General features: G+C 41.2%; 1 protein-coding gene across 23 annotated transcripts in view; it reads right to left on the bottom strand.

The window, feature by feature from the left end:
- RBFOX1 (RNA binding fox-1 homolog 1) overlaps positions 1-20,715 on the bottom strand; it is a 1,167,105-nt gene that overhangs the window by 901,967 nt on the left and 244,423 nt on the right. Inside the window, exon 1 of one of the 23 annotated variants that reach the window (XM_077786823.1) lies at positions 333-377. The exons of the other annotated variants lie outside the window; for them this stretch is intronic. Coding sequence (XP_077642949.1) covers positions 333-362 — 30 coding nt within the window. The 5' untranslated portion in view covers positions 363-377. Of the gene's footprint in view, positions 1-332; positions 378-20,715 lie in introns of those variants that run through there. 23 annotated transcript variants of the gene reach the window in all.

Genomic DNA, 20,715 nt, shown 5'->3' with positions numbered 1-20,715 from the left:
ATGCTGTTTGAAGAAAGGTTAGTTCAGAGACTTCACGCTCGTGATCTGTTTCATATGATGTGACAAAGATTCTTTTCTGCCCTTAACATCCTGCAGAACTCTTTGGGAAACTGAAAATACCAACTAATGGAGGGACAAATATCTTCATTATGAAGCTTACAAACAGAATACCCACTGTATAACTTTAGAGACTATTCTCCTACTGTATTTATTCTGTAACATTTTGAGGACAGATTATTGACAGGCAAAAGAAACCTCCTGCATGAATCTCATGCCAGTTCTGTGCAGGAGATTTCATTTAACTCATAAAAAAAATATCTCTCTCTAATTACCTCTCTGAAGCCGTTCTTTAGCCAAGCCATAAGAATATATCTGTTGTAAAGATGATGTTAAGATTTCATTTCTGTGCACAGGTCCAGTCACAGGCTCACAATGACATGCTTAAGCCTCTGGGCTTTATTGAACCAGGGCCTGGAAAAAAAAAATCATCTTTCATGCTTTGTTCTTACAAAACCTCATATAGTTTGAATAAATCTTTGAAATGTAACCAAAAGAATCTCACACGAGATTGTCTTTCATTGAAGCCATAACATCCAATTCATGTAGATACAGCTGGAAGGTTATTGCTGTCAAGTTTTGAATTTGGGCTGTGAAAGACATAAAAAGTGACAGATTTCCTCCCCAGAAAGGAGAACAGAGCTTTCTGCAAACCTCTCCTTCCTCAGCCCAGCTCCTGCACCAACCTGAGCCTTCTCAAACCTGCTGGGGTTGTTTGCTGTAATCAATCAGATTTCCAAGTGTAATTATTAACACAGTAATTAATTAAATGAATCCATTCCTTTGGATACATTCTAAAGAAAAGTCAGTTATTGAATGTTAACAATTCAAAAACCTCATGTGCCTTTTTGAGCTCTGATTTGGAAAATCTGGATTCATTCTCAAAGGTCTTTCATACAGTTACTAATTCTAAAGGAATTTTAAAAATATATGTAAACCTATGTTTTCCATATATTACTCTAAAATGTTCTTCAGTTCATCAGGAGTAATTTCATTTTGCAGAACGAGGCAACTTCTGCCATGCCAGGAGTGCTGGTACCATGGCTTTTCTGGCATTTCAGCAGTTCTACTGCTGAATATTATATTATTTCCCCCAGAAAACTATATTAAAAAATACGTATATTTTTGCTGCATAAAATGCTGGTACAGTGGGTGGAATAACAACCCTAAGCCTCCTCAAGCATACAGAAAAATCCCAATCTAAGCAATGCTATTCCAGACAAGTTGTTGTTTTCACACCAATTATCCTGTGACTCAGTAACATCTCTATAATAAATGAAATAATGTACAAGTTTTTTTTTTGCCAATGACGAAGGCCCCCCAGCCTTTTTAAATCTTTATATTTACTTGTCAGAGGTGAATCTCTCAGATCTGAACTGGCAGCTGTGAATACACAAATAATATTTCAGCATTCCCTGAAAAATCTCTGGGTTTGTTCCTTGGCACACTGGACAGTGACTGGAAAAGTACTTCAGAGTGACATCATGAGAGGGGCAGAGAAAAAAGGAAAAAAATCTGTGCCAGCCTCGAGATTCCTGAAGGCTCAATGCAATACAACTAATCAGCTACAGAAGGAAAAAAAAACAAGGGGAAGTTATACCTGGTATTTCTTTTTGCAAATCTAATGGCCCCCAGGCTCTTGTGGAACTCTAAATTATAACTTAGATAATAGTGGCAACAGTCAGGAGATAAAGTATTATAAAAGATCTTCATACAATACATCAGATCTGCAGAAGGTCTGGTAAGGGCCCTACAGAGATGCTAAAATAAAAGCCAGCAAGAACCTAGCAGGAGATCCAGTCAAGATAAAAAGGTTATTCAAGGCAATAATCTCTAGGCTTAGTTTTTGAGAACTGTGTTCTCTATTAAGAAAAAAAAGAAAAAAGAGATGCAGATATCATGAATCCATGTGAAGAAAGAAAGAAGTCCATTTTTCCAAGTTCAAAATCCATTTCCAAAGTCCATTTTTCTAAGTCCAAAATCAAAAGGAAAAAGTGTACGTTGCAATTCTAAGTTCAATTTGGAGTGACTGATCCAGAGTTCAACACATTCAACCAAGTTGGGAGCCCTCTACACAGCCTTTCAATTAATATTTATGTGGTTTAGCCCTGAATTTGTCTTTACTCTGAGTCTTTGAGGTTCCAGACTTTCCCATCCCACTCTAAAGGGAAACTCACTGCTGACAATGTGCAAAAGACAAGTCACAGGTAACAGAGGAAGAACCAAGCACCTGGGACACACTTACAGCAACAATTAGGCTTTAATCAATATTGAAAGCTTGACGCAAAATTAATTTCCACCCTTAGACATGCCAAAGGACAGCACAAGAGGTGAGGTATCCTCTGCATTCTGGTGACCAAGAGTTTTCTGTAGAGAAATGTGGGATAAAACTTCTGCAAGAAACGGATTCAATTGGAATTCTGTCTGCACTGAGAGTCTAATACAAATTCCAGCTTTTTAGTTAAAAAAAAAAAAAAAATAAAAATCTCATCCCTCTCTACCTAGGGGATTTGGAAGATGTATTTCCTGGAAAGTATTACACAATTAACCTATTTTTACTGCTGTGTACACTACAGAAAACCAATTGTCAGAGAAACACTTCACATTTTTCTCCACAGTTGTTTTTCTGTGCAAAGAGAATTGAAAATAATTAAAACATTTTCCTTAATTTCCCCACTGGAATGGATACTAGGAAAGTCTGACTAGCAGAAAACATGTATTATTGATTTTTTTTTTTTATCCTTCCTTTTAAGAGTCATATTCCATTTCTCCTTTCAAGGAGAGGATCCCTGCTAGCCATTATCCTGTTGCTGGAAAGGAGGGAGCTGTACCTTCCCCTATTATTCCCTTGTTCTCACACTTCACATGCTGCTTGCTACTGGAAACCTTTCATGGCTCATAGTAAAGGAATGAAAAAATCAGAAAACTTTCACCATTACCAAAATAATATCTATCTAAATGAGGCTAACAGACTTAATTCCAATGCAAATGGAGGGAAAAAAATGTTAATTTAGAAGAATGAAGTGACAGAAAAAGAAATTCTCTTAATTGTGCTTCTCAGAAAACTTCCCTGTTGTAATTGTGATTTAAATATTGTGGGCATTACTTTGTTGCCTGAACAATTCCATTGATTACATATTAATTTGTCTTGAAACACAAACCTGCTTGAATTCAACCTCTCACTTTTTAAACACCATCCAAAGCAAAACTACAGAATATTCAAGATCCCACCTTATCCCATCCCCAGAAGGACTCAACCATCTCCCCCACATGTGTATTATTTGTGTTCCCCTCTCACACCCAGCTTATTTCACACACCCAATTTAGAGAGCAACCAGAGCATCCCAACTGCAGAGCAAGAGGAGACCCAGCTGGTGCCTGGGCTACAGGCAGGAATGATTTCACCCCCTGGGTCACCATTAGCACCAGTCCTGAAGCCACAGTGACATCAGGACTGAAACGTAAACTTTAAGAAATTTAGAGATTTTAGAGGAGCTAAATTTTTAGTTAGAGATAAGCCTTACTAGATTTAATCAAAATAAATGAGTAGGCCTTGATGAAGTTAAGAGTTAGTAGTTAACTAATAATTGATTGCTTGTCAGCACAATGTTTAGTTAGCTGGGTTGATAATGAAGAATACACAAACTGACAAAGAGCTTTTAGGAACATAAGACAATTGTGGCCTCCTCTGTTCTGAAACCAACTGAAGACAAGGAATGGGAGTTCTACCAAGAGTTCATTTGTCATATTGGCATTGAAAAGGTAGAAAGGTCAGAACGAGGAAGACTTCATTGACTTCCTCATTTTGGGACCCCTCCCCATGAAAGGGACACCAACCCATTTCAAGAGACAAACTACAATTGCTGAATGGCTTTTGGAGTGATTAGCATATGAAGTGGGGAATGGGATGTACCAAAATGATGAATATGTATTTGTATTTTGGGTATTCAATACTTGTATGGATAAAAAGACTCTGTAATCACCTGGAAGGTGCAGTGTGGATTTGGGAGCGATCCCACACACAATAAACACACACTTTCTAACTTTAAACTGCTAGAGAGTTTTTGTCCGTCACAGTTAGATATTGGTATTAGATCAATATCCATATTTTTTTTAAATAAATCAGGACAAGCCACTCTGTCCAGCAGCTCTGGCCTGAGATACCTGAACGTGTGTGAGGAGGGAAATCAGCTACAGCAGCACAGCACCTGGGCCTGGCAGGAAAGCTCCACTCTGCTCTGAACAGCTCAGACAACGGAAGAATCAAAGTGCTTTTCTCTGCCACCAGCCCTGTGTGAGCTTTCTGCTTAATGCTGTCAAATTATCTTCTTTTTGTCTGTGGAGTTCGCAGCATTTGCAGCAGTTGCACTTGCATATCAATGAGTTGTCACACAGCTCTTACATTTACTGTGCAGAGGTGCCTGTGCTGCCTCCTGCACGCTCTGCTCCTCTCCATCCATCTCTGCTCCTCTCCATCCATCTCTGCTCCTCTCCATCCATCTCTCCTGACTGCAGGACGGGGCTGCCCAGAGCTGGGATGAAGGAGAAGTGCAGCAGCAGCAAACTGCCAACAGAGCCTGTAGAAGCCACTCTGCAGCAGCCTTGCCCAAAGCCAGGCTGTCTCCACCTGCCCTGGTGCATTCTGCAGGCTCCCACTGCCTGCCTGTGCTGCAGAGCCTGTCTGCAGCCCTGCCCTGCCCCAGCCTGGCCCGGCAGGGCAGGGGCTCAGCAGCACACACACCCTGCAAGCTGTGCCTCAGCCCTGCTGCTCAGACACAAGCTCAAGTTGCAAACAGCTCCAGCAGCCCAATTTTGGTTTCTTTCCATGCTTGTCTGAGATGCCATTTGGGGAAATTCATATATTTTCATGCATTTTCTTTCCACAAACTGGCTGGGAAATAAGGAAATTATATGCTCTAGGAGCTGTTGGTGGGCTGTCACATTGTTTTGGTCAGGGTTGCTCTGTTTGTATCGCTCTGAATTTTCAATCACCTACCTGTGACTTAGTGGTGACCCCAGAAAGAAGTTTTGGGGTATGAACATGGAAAAAGCTGCACCCCCCTCACCTTACACTGCATATCAACACACAGTATAGCACATGTGGATTTATAACTCAAAAAGAACAAGCTACAGCATAGCATCAAAATGCACCTCCTATCTGAAACAGATTCATGTAAAGGTCACTTTCCACTAGAAGTAAATAACATTCAGTTTGGGGGAATCACTGTAGGTGAAGGGGAAAGAAATGCACTATTTGATTTGGGGAGAAATTGGTTAGACAGAAGGTGTTTCAAAATATAATAAAAAAATAATTAGAAAAAGGAACAAGCCAAAGGACAAACATCTGTGACAGAGGGATGTGAAGAGATAAACAAATCCTATGTATGACAGTTAATTTCAGTTCAGACCAGAATCCTGCTGGGCTACATTTGGAGTACTCTGTAAACACCCTGGGAAAAAAGAAAACTTACATTAATTTCAGTGTGGATGGTGGCAGCATCAACAAGCAGAAGATTGGAAAATCAAACCAAGACACTGAAAAGATCAGATTTGAGGGAAACCACACCACACAGGGATAGCAAACAACAGCAAAGGGAACCACAGCAGTTAACAGACCAAGAGTTCTTCACAAGTCAAGAGGCAAGAAGACTGAAAAACACACACTAAAATCCTGCACTTTGCTTTCCTAAACACCCCAGGTGAGAGGGGGAAAGGCCCAGCTGGCGTAACTGGCAGGACAATTCCCTCTTCTAAGGCAGATGCTGTCAGTGTTCAGGAACACACAATCACAGGATATGATTCTCTGCAGGTGCTTTTATTGAGAGCTCTGGGAATCAGGGGTACAGACCCAAATCTGACTCCCACATGGCTTTCGAGCTGAACATATTTTATATTCTATCCTTATATAACTTACATATTAATTATTAAACTTATATTTTTCTATTGTATACACTGACTTTATTCAAGCACAAGTTTCTGAGTTTCTTGTGATCTTTCTTAGGCCCCTGACCACAGTTTCTCATGATTATTCTTACAAATAAAGAGTAATTATATTTAATTTCTAAACAATCATCACATCTAACAATTATATCATTTATCATGAACTAGCTGCACAGGTGCAGTTCTAGCAAGGTACAAGGCCTTCATGTACCATGGGTAGTTATTTTTTTTTTTTCAGGGCCTACTAAGCTTAATTTTCCTTTTAACCCTAAATCCCCATGATTTTAAAACCCTTTTACTATCAATGCCCCTGGAGTCTTCCCACTTTTCTCCCTTGCTGGCTGGGGGTGTGGCTGGTCAGAGCAGGGACAGCAGTGCAGGGAGCTGGGAAGGGACTGCAGTAACAGGGAGGAGTGGGGATAATCCCTCTGCTGGCTGGGGCTGTGCTGATCTGCCCCAAAAGAGCCTTGCTGGTTCCCATGGCAATACTGGTGTTGGAATCTGAGGTACTGATGATTCTCAGATTGTAGAAAGTCTCTTTCAGCCCCGCTGCCAAAGCAGAAGCCATAATTGGTCTGTGCTGTTTCCAGGTTGTTTATTCTGTTTATCTCTCACATGTTCTGCTGCCCTGCCCAGCTCTGTCCTGCAGGGCAGCGTGTGGGGCTCTGCCCTCAGTGGGATGTTACAAACATTAAATACCAGAAACTCCCTGGGCTGGATTTACAATAACGTGCCAATATCTGTCACCTACGTTGGACAGTGTGTCCCCAGCCTGAGCCAACAGAAAAATGCCAACACCACAGTGAGACATGGAGGGCATGAAGAAGGAGAAAAAGGACAAGACACACCCAATTTCCTCCATCTTGTCCTCTTTGAACCCCTAATCTAGAATCCTAAAATTTGACTTTTGCACCCATGCCACACTTAATTATTACTGATATCAAACACTCAGAGCTGGTAATTCATCCTGTAAGATTGAAAACTCTTTTCCATAGACAGAGATCACAGACAGTGTCTCTGGGGGCTCTGTCCAGGGGGTTCCTGACCCCTGCCAGGGTCCCAGAGCTGCCAGGGCAGCCAGAGGGAAGCTCTGGGTTCCCACATCCTGGGACACTGCTGGCTTGAGCTAAGTAATGATATTGAAATGTTAATTAGCTAATAGCTTCTGGGGATCACCTACACCCCCCACCCACACTGCCATTCTAGGACTGGGATGCAAATAGAGGAACCTGTGGAATCATGGGAGGGGGTTTTGGGGATGAAAACTCTTAAATGGAAGGCTGGGCACAGTGGAGGGGGCTGGATGGGTGTGCTGGTTGGGGAAAAGGGAACCACATCCCTGGTCTGTGTCTGACCTGTCACCAGAGCCTGCAGAGGACTGGACTGGGCTGTGGGAAGCAGGAACAAGGGAGCAACTCTTCCTGGTGTTACGAGGAGGGAAGGAGAGGGGACAGCTGCTTGACTTCAGCAACAGACCCTGGCTCATCCCCTCACCCATTAGCTAGGAGGGAAGGAGAGGGGACAGTTTCTGATCAGGACTTCAGATACAGACTGGACACCTCTTCACATCTGGCTACCAGTGTGCCATGGAGACTCCAGGGACAGACCCTGCACAAAGACTCCAGGGACAGACTCTGCACGGAGACTCCAGGGACAGACCCTGCACAAAGACTCCAGGGACAGACCCTGCACGGAGACTCCAGGGACAGACCCTGCACAAAGACTCCAGGGACAGACCCTGCACGGAGACTCCAGGGACAGACCCTGCAGCCTTTTCCCCCTTCAGCTACCGGGGTGAGCTCCGTGTCGAGCTCCCTGCCCAGCTGACTTTTTTAATAAAGAGCTGAACACTAATAAAGGCATAGACCCTGCTCATTTCAGAATGCTCCTGCAGCTGCCCAGGGGGAGGGTGCCCCATTCCTGAAGTCAGGCAGCATGGGGCACCTGCCCAGGGCACTGCACACAGCGCCCAGGCTGGACGAGGCTCCTGGGCACCTCCAGCCCCTTCTCGCCCACAGGCCAGCTGGGAAATGCAAAATTCACTGAGGGGGAAGAGAGAGAAGATTTCACAAGCCCAAACTCTCCTAATTTGTTTATGACCCTATTCTGTTTGCATTTTGTTTAGCAGTGAATGCTCACCTATACAGACCACAGCTTGTGTGAGCAAATACAAATTACAAAAAATAATCCAGGCAGAGCTGTGCTGTAACTTCAGCTTTTGTAATGAGGGTGATGAAATAAATCTCAACCCATATTTTGTTTGATGGGCACTGCAGAGAAAAACAGCAGCAAGATGTTGAGAAGCATTGCAACCTCCCTGATTGAGCTGCTGAAACAAATCTCTCAATGTTTTTTGTGATAAATTCTTTAGCTGAATTGGAGTTTGTTTGGGGGCAGTCTTGGGTAAATACACAGTTATGTAACTCTGCTTCACCATAAAATAAGTGTTATTAACAGCCCTCTATGGATAATCAAAGTTGAAATTTCTTTTTCTGCAAATATTCTGAAGTATTTGTTGAAAACTTGATGCCAGCATGCTTATTGAATACCAATAAACCCATCTGCCAGAGTATTTGGGAAAAGCAAACACAAAGCAGGTGCAAATGAACTCTGATTAAATTTGTTCAAAACTTCAAGCAAATACAAAAGTTAGAAGATGAGTGGAGATGTATTTTTCATATTTGGCTAACTGTAATTGCAATTTTTATCCAGTCAAAGCAGGATAATTAAGCAAAAGACAAAAAGGAATCTGGCAGCAGGCTGAGCAAAGTAACCATTGCTGAAAAAGGAGAAAATATTAGGGTGTAGTGGTAATATAAACAGAATTAATGAGGGAATGTTACTACAACACCAAAACTCCAAACAAAGAAATATAAAGCAAGTTGTTATTAGAAATCTTGCTTAGCACAACTAATTATCTACTAATAAAATTATGTTAATAATTGCCATCAACCACAATTTCAGGCTAAATTTAATAACTCAACACCAGCTCTCAGAACCTGAATTTGGTTCTGAAACAAAAGAGGATTCCTGGTAAAGCAGGAAATATTTAGGCCTGGATTTCCAGCACCATGCAGCAGCTGAGAGCAGCTAAAATCCCATCACCTGCTCCAGACATTTCTGGGAGTTCACAGGATGTGCAAAAATGTCCAAAGCTTTTGGTTAAAGTCAGCTGTCAGCTCAACTGCATCCCCCTTTGACAAAAATGTGGTTATTTGCTCACATCATCACTACAGCTAACATGAATTAGCTTGAACATAAAGGAATAAAAAAGAGACTACAGCTGAGCAGGAATGTTTGGTTTGGAGCAGGCAGAGAAGACATGGAGAAGAAAAGCCACTGTGTATTTAATGAAGTGGCTGCTTTACCTTGGAACACTTCCAGGATGATGAGAACCCTCTTTGAGGAACAGTCACCTCCTGATTGTCAGGAGGCAGAACAGAATTCTGCCATTCATGCAAATGGCAGAACAGAAGAATTAAGGGTAGAAGAGTGAAAATTATTTCCAGAAGAGTACCTTTTCTTGAGAAGGAAAACATGAGGAATAAAACATTTTGATCCATGAACAAATTATCTGGATCTTCCTCCTGGACCCCATGGATGTGATTTAATTTTATCTATAAGTGATTTGATTTAAAATTTGTAAAGGTTGTTTAATCTCTGGTACTAAGGTATCCTTAACTGCCCTGGGGCCTGGTTGTTGACTCTTATTTGACTGAAAATATGTTTCACCTAGACTTTCACAAGATTCTGAACAAGCCAATGGCTCCTTCCAAGGAACTCACAGAGGGGCAGGGAGGAACTTGCTGGTGACAATAAAATTGTCAACCCTTCACCTGAGCAGGAGGAGTCTGAACACTCTGGGCAACCCAGGCAGACAGAAAGTTACTCAACACACAGGAGAAAACCACTGCTCCTCAGTTAAAAACAGTGGGACAACCTTCCCAGTGAGTTACTAGAATCAGCAGTGTTTTCATGGGATTTTGGGATGGCCTTTCCAAGAGCTTCCAGTCAGGAAGAGGAGAGAATATTTTTTGGTTCAGAACAAACCACCCTGGCTAGTGGGAAGGAAAGAGGTAGGGGTTCCCTCCTGAACACCATTAATATCTTTGCTCTGTAGCAAACACCCACCACTATCAGATCAATAAAGATATGGAAAATCCTGCTGGTGCTGCCAGATTTTCAGATTAAATGAATTTTTTCTTTAGTAAATAATTGGATTTTCCCAACAGTGACTTTCAGAGAACATCTGCTGAACTTTTGCAGAGCATTTTGTTTTTCTTTTAGCCACCAGTTAAAGCTGAAGGGATTTTGAGAGCAGAGTACTAAAATTTAGCTAGACCTTCCTTATTAAAAGGAAAATCTTCAGTAATTAGCTCTTCCCCTAACTGCTTTTTGGCTCTCATTACAAACAAAGTGCTATGCTAATATACCTTGTGTTGCAAATGTTTCACAATTCCTGCTAATCAAATTAAACTCAATTTTCAGCAAATAAACCCTCAATGCAGTTAATGGAAAACAAGTAACAGCACTACTTTGCCTGAGAATGGGTCATTACCACAAGCTCCTAATTACAAGTACCTTAATGCATAATGTAAAGCACAGTCTTATATAGACTCTTAAGAATTAAAGCTGTAGCAGGATCAAAGACTTGATGTGTCCTTGAATTTTTTATATGTACATTTGAATACAGATGGAGAAAAGCAACAAAGAGAAACAGAGCAAAGCTGCAAAACACAAAGATTCATTCACTTACCCACCCTTCAAAAGGTATAATAATAATAATTTATGCAGCTTATGAGTCTGTAGAAAGAGACTGATTTTGACTCAGGACACATTCTGAAACCAATTTTCATTTGCCTCCTCCTCTACCCTCTTGATAGAGAATGTTTCACACCTACCAGTTAATGAAGGATTATTACTTTCCTCTAGAGTAAGCTGCAAATACAACCAAGGTTAAAGCAAAGGACGTTCATCCTGAATTAGGTTATATGATGCCATCAAACAGGAGCCCAGGTGATTGATGACATATTGCTATTACTGCACCAGGCATTTATCAATACTGCACTGTGAATTATTTTCCAGTTTAGTTCTCTTATTGTCACATGATGGTATATTTTATCAAATTTACTTAACTGAAAAAAAAATAGAAATCCAGAGAGAAAAGCACTGGAAACAACAGAAGGCATAATAAATCCCAGTAACTGACTTAGAGAATGCACACTCTGGCATCACCTGCCAGTCAGAATTCTGCTGTTCTGAATGAATTCACACAGGTTGCATTTTTTACTCAGATTTCAGAATGCAGGAATGGGCACAGCAGCCACTGCAGCCCAGCCCATGAGTCACCCTTAACCAAGTCCTACAGAGCACTTCAGCTAGAAACACTGAAAAAGGCTCTTCCATCAAACTAAATTTTCTTTGTTTTTCTGCAAAATAATTTGCATCTATTTATTTTCCTGGAGAATTTTTTATTACACAAAGCTTTGAAACTTTCAGCAGAGATGAACACTTTATGCTCTAACTCATGCTGGGTATAAAGAATTCATATTGAATTATATCTGGTGCAATTATAAATCTTCAAAATGTTACATTTTCAAAATTTCTGTGTGTCGTTGTTAGATTCAGGCTGCCTCTCCTCATCCTCCTTATTATTAATATAACATGAACTGCCTGTGCCTATCCTCCTGACACCACAGAGTCTGTAAAAGCTGAGCTCTTCCTTTAGCTTTGTAGTTGTCCTCTCCCTGAAGGGCATGCAAGCACAGAATGGGAATTATGGCTATTTGAAAGAGAATTACTTCCTATTTGGATATCTGTGGAACGGTGGAGAAGGCAGGCTCTGGAAAATCCCACCTCTCCCCCTGATCTCATCCTGGGCCTCGTGAAACAAAAGATATTATTGTGAGTTTATGAACAGCAGATCCTTCTCCAGAGCACACACACATTCACCTACTTTTGCCCACCTTTACAACGCAGAGGCAAAAGTAAATATTATAACCAGGCAGGGAAGGGGTTTGTGCTAGGGAATAATACATTGAAATATTCCAAATTCAGTGTTTACTTGTAGCTCCTGCAGAAGCAGCAACTGAGACAGACACTCATCCTGCCATGAAGACAGAGAGGGATGGGAAACTTCTCTAAGGAAAAAGCTCTAAGAATTTGGGATGAATGGAAAAATATTAGAAGTAACCTTGCTCAACAACAGAGCATCCATTTTTGAGCCCTGCCCAGTCAGTTCTGTTTTTAAGATTTTCCTTATATCTCAAATATTTGGCTATAAAATATTTTGTTATGAACAGCATTAAAAGTAACCAGTTTCTGATGAGGTATCAGATGAAATGTTCTAATGGGTTTACAAAGTTTGTGAATACTTACTGTTTCTGAAGAACTCATTTCTGTGTCTGAAGATAAATTGCTCTCAGATCTAGAACCTTAAGCTTCTATTATCTAAAGGCACTACCTATTTAAAATTTTCTGAATAATTTTAATTTTACACAGACTTCACAGCTTTACTGTGTTCCAAAGTAATAATTTGCATTTCTGGAATTTTCATCCCTTCTCTTTTGCCTTCCCTCTTCTTTGTACTAAGCATTGATAGCATGGAGAGAAAAAAGCCCAAACAGCTCTGGGATCAAACCCAGGTAGTTTCACTGAGGATCAGAATTCCTGTCCTTTGCACTGACTATTTTTGCACAGACAGCACTCACTGTCTCACATTCCTCAGACTGGTTTATTCACAACAAACAAAATGCCTTATCTCACCAAACTGCATTTCAAAATATTATGCAAATAGTTTTCAGACTCTGCGTAAAATACCCCATATCCATCCTCTAAAGAGCTGCAATTTTTACCTTTTTTACTTAGATCTGTAGTAATTTATGGATAATTTTGGTAAAAGAGGCTGAAGTGAAACTCCATCTCATGAAGAAATAAAGACCACCTGTTTTTCTGAATCACCTTCAAAACCAAAGGCAAGGCTTAATAGGTGAGTCAAGGGAATTTACAGGATCCAAAACATCTGTGCCAGAGCATTATAAAATTCAGTTTTATAGAAAAAAAATTGAGGTTCAGCTTTATGGTATGCAGTTTTGTGGGTACTGGCTATGTTCATGTCCAAGAAGGGAAACCAAGAAATTATGCTCAGGAAGAACTTGAATATTTGTTTGTGTTTCCTCCAAGTGCAGGGTAGCAAAATTTACAGCAGTTCAGAGGAAACATAACAACATTATCTACCTTTACAAGGAAGTAGAAGGGCAAAGTCTATGACACCTTTAAAACCCTCCCAAAAATAGGATTGTTTTCAGTGTACCCTCAGTCCATAGCCTTAATTTTCTTTTGGGTAACTTCTGATAGTTTCAGCTGCACTATCTGCTGCTCCCACTAGCATTAATAAATAGGATCTGTGTAGTTTTAATTACTTCCCTTAAAACAGATCGAAACCACTGTGATAAAGAAAATTTCAACAAAATGCATGCAAAGAAAAAGACTTTCAAGACAGCACTTCTCCCTCTTTCCAGACTTTTGTTTGGTGACTCTCCAGCTCCTGCACTGCCTCATTCCTCTAGGGAAGATTCCTGTCCTAACATTGCTTGATTTCAATACTGCACTGTTACCTGGTGGTGGTGCAGAACTGGCCCCAAACTCTGCAGTTCATTCTCAAGCAGGACATCATTGAGGTCAGACATTCTAACCCTTAAGAAAAAGTTTATCTTGTTTCTCAGACATCTGAGAAAGAAGTGAAGTGAGAATTAGAGGCTGATTCCTGTAAATGCCTTCAGAGTGAGCACCGAGCAGTCCTGGAACACATTTGAGCGGCATTTATTTTCTAATACAAACAAATAGAGACAGAATTCCCCAACACACGTCGTTAAAGCAGAGCTAATTACAGACAATAAACCAGTGATACATTCTTACTCATATATTAGTGGAAGGAGACGTTGTAGATCCTGGGCTGCAGGATGAACAACTGACAGATGAAAAGAAGATAAATTAATTCTGTGTGTACCACATATAACAGCACAAGTTTCATTTTTACAGTCACTCTCCTTTCTGATGACAGCAGACAATTATCAACAGAGAAGTTTGCATGCAGGTAACTCCGAACAAAAACCAGATCAAACTGTTAAAGTCACAGTAGAACCTGCAGATGGTGTTTTCAGAGCTGAAGCACAAATGTGCATAGAGAGGGGCTGTATTTGTAGGAATTCCCGTGAAAGAACATCTCCCCCTTTTAATCTCAGCAGAATAAGAGTGTCCTGTTCTTCATCACTATTTCTAAAATATGAAGAAACTTTAAATCTGAATAAACAACATCGAGATCTGTAAACTCATCAAGTAAAACCTCTGAAAAAAATAATATCCCTTTTTCATATCTCTGCATCCTAAACAAACCTTGAGTTGTTTGTTAGACAATTCCACATGGACTTTCATCTTTGTTGTCACTGTTTTATCATTAAAGTGTATTGTAAAAACACTGGAGACTTCAGAGGCTTAAGCCAATATAAAAAACTCTGCAGTATGAAGTAATTTTATGTCACTACTCTGGTTATTTCAGAATTGGCTGAAAATAAGAGCCTGAGGATGATTTAATGTGTCCTCGACCCATCATGGCCATGGTTAAACAAAGTAAACACATCAGTCTTTAGCAGTTATTTATAACTGGAGGAAAAGCACAAACCAGCCACAGTAAACAGAGCACCAGAAAACATTCTGAAGGGGAACTAAAATGCCTTTCTCCATGTATTTCTATATTCCATTTCTCAGTAAAATAAAATCCCAGAGACCATCCACAGGAGGATTTATTAGAACTAAAATCACCAGTTCCAAAGAAGATCCCAAGATACCACCACTGAAGTGGAAATTTAGGCATTCAGACACACCAGCAACTGGCACTTCTAGTACAGTTTGAAAATAGAACAACCAGCCTGCAGAGCTCATAGAAAAGACCCAGCTAACCATGATATTGTGTCCTCCCTCTTTCTTCTTCCTCACCTCCATGTTCTTGGTGATGTTGGCACTCACAGATTGGTTTAGAGTAGAAAAGCACCATTTAATATAGGTAATAGGCATTGGGAAAAACTGTACCCATGGAACACGTAATGTCCCATATAAAAGACAGCAGCAGCCCTGGGCGGGGAGAGAAGAAGCAGTCGGGGTCAGAGAGGATGTCAGGGTGTGTGTGTGCCTCTGCCTGAGCTCTGAGCAAACCACAGCAGCCCCAGAAGAAAATCTTTTAGATAACTTGCAATAAACTACCTTGAGACTGAACAACAGAGACTGCTGAGCCTTTCTTTGGAAGCTCGGGCTGGAGGAGAGACTTTTCCACCACATGGAGCCACCCTGACCCAGGGTGGGCTCTGGCAGGATTGCTGGAATGCTGAACTGGTCCCAGGGCAGAGGCTCGTGGCTGCTGTTCCGTGTCACAGGGACCCTTCGGGGCTGTCCCTGGGGGCACCTCTGGACTCACCTGAGGAAGAGTCACCCTTCCATGAAACCTTCATCTCAGGGTTTAAGAGATTGGTGCTGCTCCATGCCTGGCCAAACTCACTTTTTTACATGTTAGGTACTCATATAATTGAAAAATGTGCCGAGATAGAGTCATGCATCATATTTGGCATCTAAGAAACTGAAAAGATGCCCAAAAACCAAAACAAAACCCAAACCAAAACCCAACAAAAATTTTTGTGAAGTGGGTTCTGATTGTTTTTTGTGGGTTTTGCTGATTTGTTTGTTTAGGTTTGTTGGTTGTTTTTTTTTTTTTTTTGGTGGGTTTTTTTGGGCTTTTTTTTTGTTTTGTTTTGTTGTGGTTTTTTTCTTCTTGTTGTTGTGGTTTCTTTGGATTTGGTTTGTTTTGTTTTTTTCTTTGTCACCTTTAATTTAGAGATCAGGACAACTCTTTTCTTATCCATGTGGTCCCTGCATACAATGCTCTAGTGCTGGAAACAGTAGGAACAATTTGTGGAAGCAGTAGACAAACTTGTCTCCTGAGTGGTGCTGTTGCATGCTTAGAATTGCCAAGTCTTATGATGAGAGAGTCATGATTAGCTGAAACAACTGATTATTCCCAGGCATGAAAAATAAACTATTGGAAACTGTTTTCCTAAATTCCATCTGTAGTTCTGTTGTAATTTTCTGGCTCTGAGAGATGTTTGGAAACCAGTACTGCTTGTCCTGTGTTAGCTTTGAGATTGCTGTATTCTACCTGAGGGCAGAGGTTCTTATTTTAGCATTAATGAAGCAGATTGCATATTGGAAATCACACCCATGGCAGCACAATATTTATTTAAAGTTTAGCCTCCATGTATTTTTTTATCTGAACTGGGCAGCCTCAAATCATAAATAAAAACTTGAACAGTTTTCCCCCATAAACTCATTCCTTCCACAGCTTTGCCAGGTCCTCTCCGGTCCCCTTCCTTAATTATAGAATTCTTCTGAGGCACAGGATGCATGTTATTTTCATCAGTGAGAGATAAGAGATGTCAGCATAGAACTGAGCTTTTGCTATACTTAGTCATAATCCTCCTATCACTTAAAAAGGCAACTGGAGATCTTTTTCAATAAAGCCATCAACAGGGATTCAAACATAAACACTGGATTTAGGCACATAAGCTTAATTGACTTTCAAAAAGAGATGAGCATCTCTTCCACTTAGGCTTTCCTGATAACACCACCCCGAGCAGCTCAGGTTTATGGATGCAATGATTAACTTGAGGGGGGAGGAGCCAAAAATAAAAACATTCAAAAATCACTGTCTTGCTCTGTTGTTTATAGGGAAGTTAAAAAAACAAAAACACACAAACAAAATACCAAAAACAAACAAAAAAAGAAGACACAATCTTCCTGTAAATTTACTTTCAGTTTGAGAATTGTCAGAAGCACCTGCACATGATGCACTGTTATCTTTGTATTGATTTTCTGCAGTATCACATTGAACTGCAAAGGGTGCTGGTGATTTAATTGCAATTATATTTCACTGGAACTTCTAGCATGAATTGCATATCAACCTTTAGAACGTTTTCACTCCGTTTTCACTCCCTTTTTTTTTTTTTTTTTTTTTTAATATCTCTTCTCCCAGTTCTGGTTTATCTGTCCTCCCTTTCTGCAGTGCAAGGTTTACAAGGTCATGGCACCGAGTCCCATATTGAATGAGCCACTGAAACCAGGTAACCCTGAGTGCAATTGATCCCTGAGGAGCAGGGGGATATTTCCATCTAAATGAGGAGGATGAGCTTTGTGGCTCCCATTAAGGTTAATGGGGGTTATATAGATGGGTCTTGGTGCACCATAACAAATGCTTGTCCCCTCAGCTAATCCATTCCAACCTCTGAGTATTGAGAGAGAAAAAAATCTTTTCAGGGAAAAAAATTAATTATTGCAATTTAGATTCAAATCTCAGAGTTGTTCCATGTTTCTTCTCTAAGTTTCAAAAGTGTTAAAGCAGCACATTTCACCACTTTCCACTTCATCTGCAAGAGTGTTCAAGTTAGTGAGGGTTCTGTGAGAGCCATTAAAAATCTGTCAGAGAAGTGCTGGTCATGGCAAAAACATTTTTCAGGTGCTGTCAATTTTCCCAAATATCCATCAGTGCTACCAGGCACAACAAGGGATTCCTCATTTAGAATGTGTCAATTCTTATTATTAATGTCATGATGAAAACACCTGCTAAGTGTCTGCGTCTGGCAAAGTGAAGCTGTCACAGAAATGAGAGGGTGAATTCCACTTGGATTAGTGAGCAAGGAAGAGCTGGAGATTTTTTTTTAAAGTTTCCCTAAAGACAAACACCTTATCTTTATCCTGAGCTGGGCTTGTAAAGGCAGGAGACAAGGAATGCAGCGAGGTATAACTGATGAGAGATAATGTGAAAATAATGTGTGAGATTAACTCTTTGTAGAACTCCACATTTAGATGAGTGCTCCATGGTTGGTTTTGTTTGCAAGCTCCAGGTGGAAGGTGCCCCACAGCCCAGCAGCCCCTGCAGAGGTTGGGTTTTGTCACAGGGTTGTGACTGCAGCTCCTAAGGACAAAGCAGATGAGTTGGTTTGGCTTCTCCCAGCAGGAGCACTGCAGGCAAAGGGAGTTCAGGTGTGCCAAGTCCATCCTCACAGGATCATATGGATTTCTGTGAGTCCTGGGATGTGCCCTGGCTGGCACTGCCTGGCACACAGAGCCCTGCAAGCTGGGCTCTGCTTTTAAGCACACAGAAAGAGGAAAAATGCATCCTGGGACTCACTGAGCCATATATTCTGGTATATATAGTGACAAAATCAAAATGTTAGCTCTGTCTTTCTTAAAAATATATCCATAAATACTATACTCATGGGATTAGATGAGCTAAAAGATTATATCACTGAAACACAGTTGAAAAATTAAACCCTACAATTCTAATAAAGATTTGTAGGGAATGGGTATGTTTATTTACAGTGCTGTGGACGCATGCTGGGACTTGTTGCTTTTTAATGAACATGCATACTTCTGAGAATTTTTGATTTTTTTTTATTACTTTTACTAATTTATATATGCATAGAATTTTATAATAGGTTAATATATATTTATTTTGCTGATTTTACATTATACTTACAGCTAGTTACACTTGTACTTAGATTTTGTCAGAAAGCACAGAAAGAACTCTTGGGTAACTCTGTCTTGTCTGTTTTAAGGTCTTAGGAGTTTTTCTTATTTTTTATTTTTTAGTGTGGAAATTTGTATCCTTTTCTTTAGCTGGGGTAGTTTTGCTAGGGCTGCATATTAACTAGACTAAACAGCATATTTACTAAGATCAAAGTGGCACATTTCACCTAAATTTAAATGGATTTTCACCCTGTTAAATTTTCACTCTGTCTCATCACCTGCGAAAGGTCTTACTGAGACTCCAAGGCAGGGTTTGGAAGAGAATTTCAGATTTCTGCTTTGGATAAAACCAAATTATATTCCGTAAGGAAGGTCATCATTAAGGAAACTATTCAATAGATCTGTGAAACAACTATTCAATAGATCATGAAACAAGTTTGAGGCTGTTGGAACTCACAATGTCCCTCAGACATTTTTGGAGGTTCCGGGCCCAGGTCAGAAGCATTTGAGACCCTGGCAGGCAGCTGGAAACAGCTGTGATTTTGGGTTTGAGCCATAGAATGATTTACCAAACTTGGACGTGGAACAAGGAGTCACAAAAGTTTAGGTGTTATAGTAAAAGTAGTTATAAAGTAGAGGGAAGAATTTTTAGTGTTGTACAGGGGAGGGGTTTACATTGTACATGGGGGTCAGAGGTTTTAAGATGGAGGAATGTAGGCCAGTCCTTTCTCTCCTTTTTCTTCTTCCTCACCTCCCTGTTCTTGGTGATGTTGGCACTCACAGATTGGTTTAGAGTAGAAAAGCACCATTTAATATAGGTAATAGGCATTGGGAAAAACTGTAACCATGTCACACGTAATGTACCATATAAAAGATAGAAAAGCACCATTTAATACAGGTAATAGGCATTGGGGAAGAACTGTGAACATGTAACATGTAATGTCCCATATAAAAGAGAGCAGCAGCCCTGGGCGGGGAGAGAAGAAGCAGTCGGGGTCAGAGAGGATGTCAGGGTGTGTGTGTGCCTCTGCCTGAGCTCTGAGCAAACCACAGCAGCCCCAGGAGAAAATCTTTTAGATAACTTGCAATAAACTGCCTTGAGATGGAACAACAGAGACTGCTGAGCCTTTCTTTGGAAGCTCGGGGTGGAGGAGAGACTTTTCCACCACACGGAGCCCCTGACCCAGGCCGGGGTTCCAAAAACCGTAGAGCCCGGTCAGTGCAGTGGGCACACGCTGACTGGGAGGAGAGTGCTGCCCAGATGTGCAGATGCCTTTGCCAGCTGCTGTCAGGGCACTGGGGCGGGCACAGGCAGCTCTGCCTTCTGCTGCCCATCCCACCGGGCACTTAAATACCTGCTTAAGGTCAAGCTCGTGGCTTTAAGCACAAGGCATTAGCTGTAATGAGCTTTCTTATATTCTTAATCACTGCCTGGATTCCTTGCCAGAGCGGGCAGGAGGAGATAATGGCCGTGGCTTCCGTTTGTGCAGATTGGTGGGACTGAATTGGAATGAATCCCTCGTGTCCCTTTGCAGCCAGGACCTGCCGGGGTCAGCCAGGGACCCGCAGTGCTCACACTCAGCTCACACTCACCCCAGAGCTCACACTCATCCTAGAGCTCATACTCACCGCAAAGCTCACACTCACCCCAGGGCTCACACTCAGCTCACACTCACCCCAGGGCTCACACTCACCCATGCAGCTCGCCCAGCAGCTGAGGATCCCACCCCTCACTGGCGAGACCCCCAGCAGGATAAGGGCAATAGCTCAGCCTGCACCCTGCCTCTGCCAGTGAAACACTCCATTATCCAGCCTGCCTGAGTTATTACCCAGAGCACTTTGCCTGGCACATTTCACTGCAGAGCCTGCAAAGCCCAGCTCGCTCTTGGGTGCCTTAAAAGTTTTTGCACATGACATTTCAAACAGAAAACAGATAATTGGCTTTTAAATACTTTAGCTAGGTTATTTAAGTCTCATCCTTTTTTCTTCTTGGCTCTTTGTCGGTGTAATTTGGCACACAAGACTCCCCCATCCATCCTCCTTGCACAGTGACCCATATTCCCAGAAGAAAAGTAGGCTTTCAAAGCATTACCAACTCCCATCTTCCAAATACTCTTTTGCAAACATCCTCATGGGTTGAAAAAAACT

This window comes from Lonchura striata, chromosome 16, assembly GCF_046129695.1.
Source record: "Lonchura striata isolate bLonStr1 chromosome 16, bLonStr1.mat, whole genome shotgun sequence".
NCBI classification, from domain to species: Eukaryota; Metazoa; Chordata; class Aves; order Passeriformes; family Estrildidae; genus Lonchura; species Lonchura striata.
This window is presented reverse-complemented; position numbering and strand designations above follow the sequence as displayed.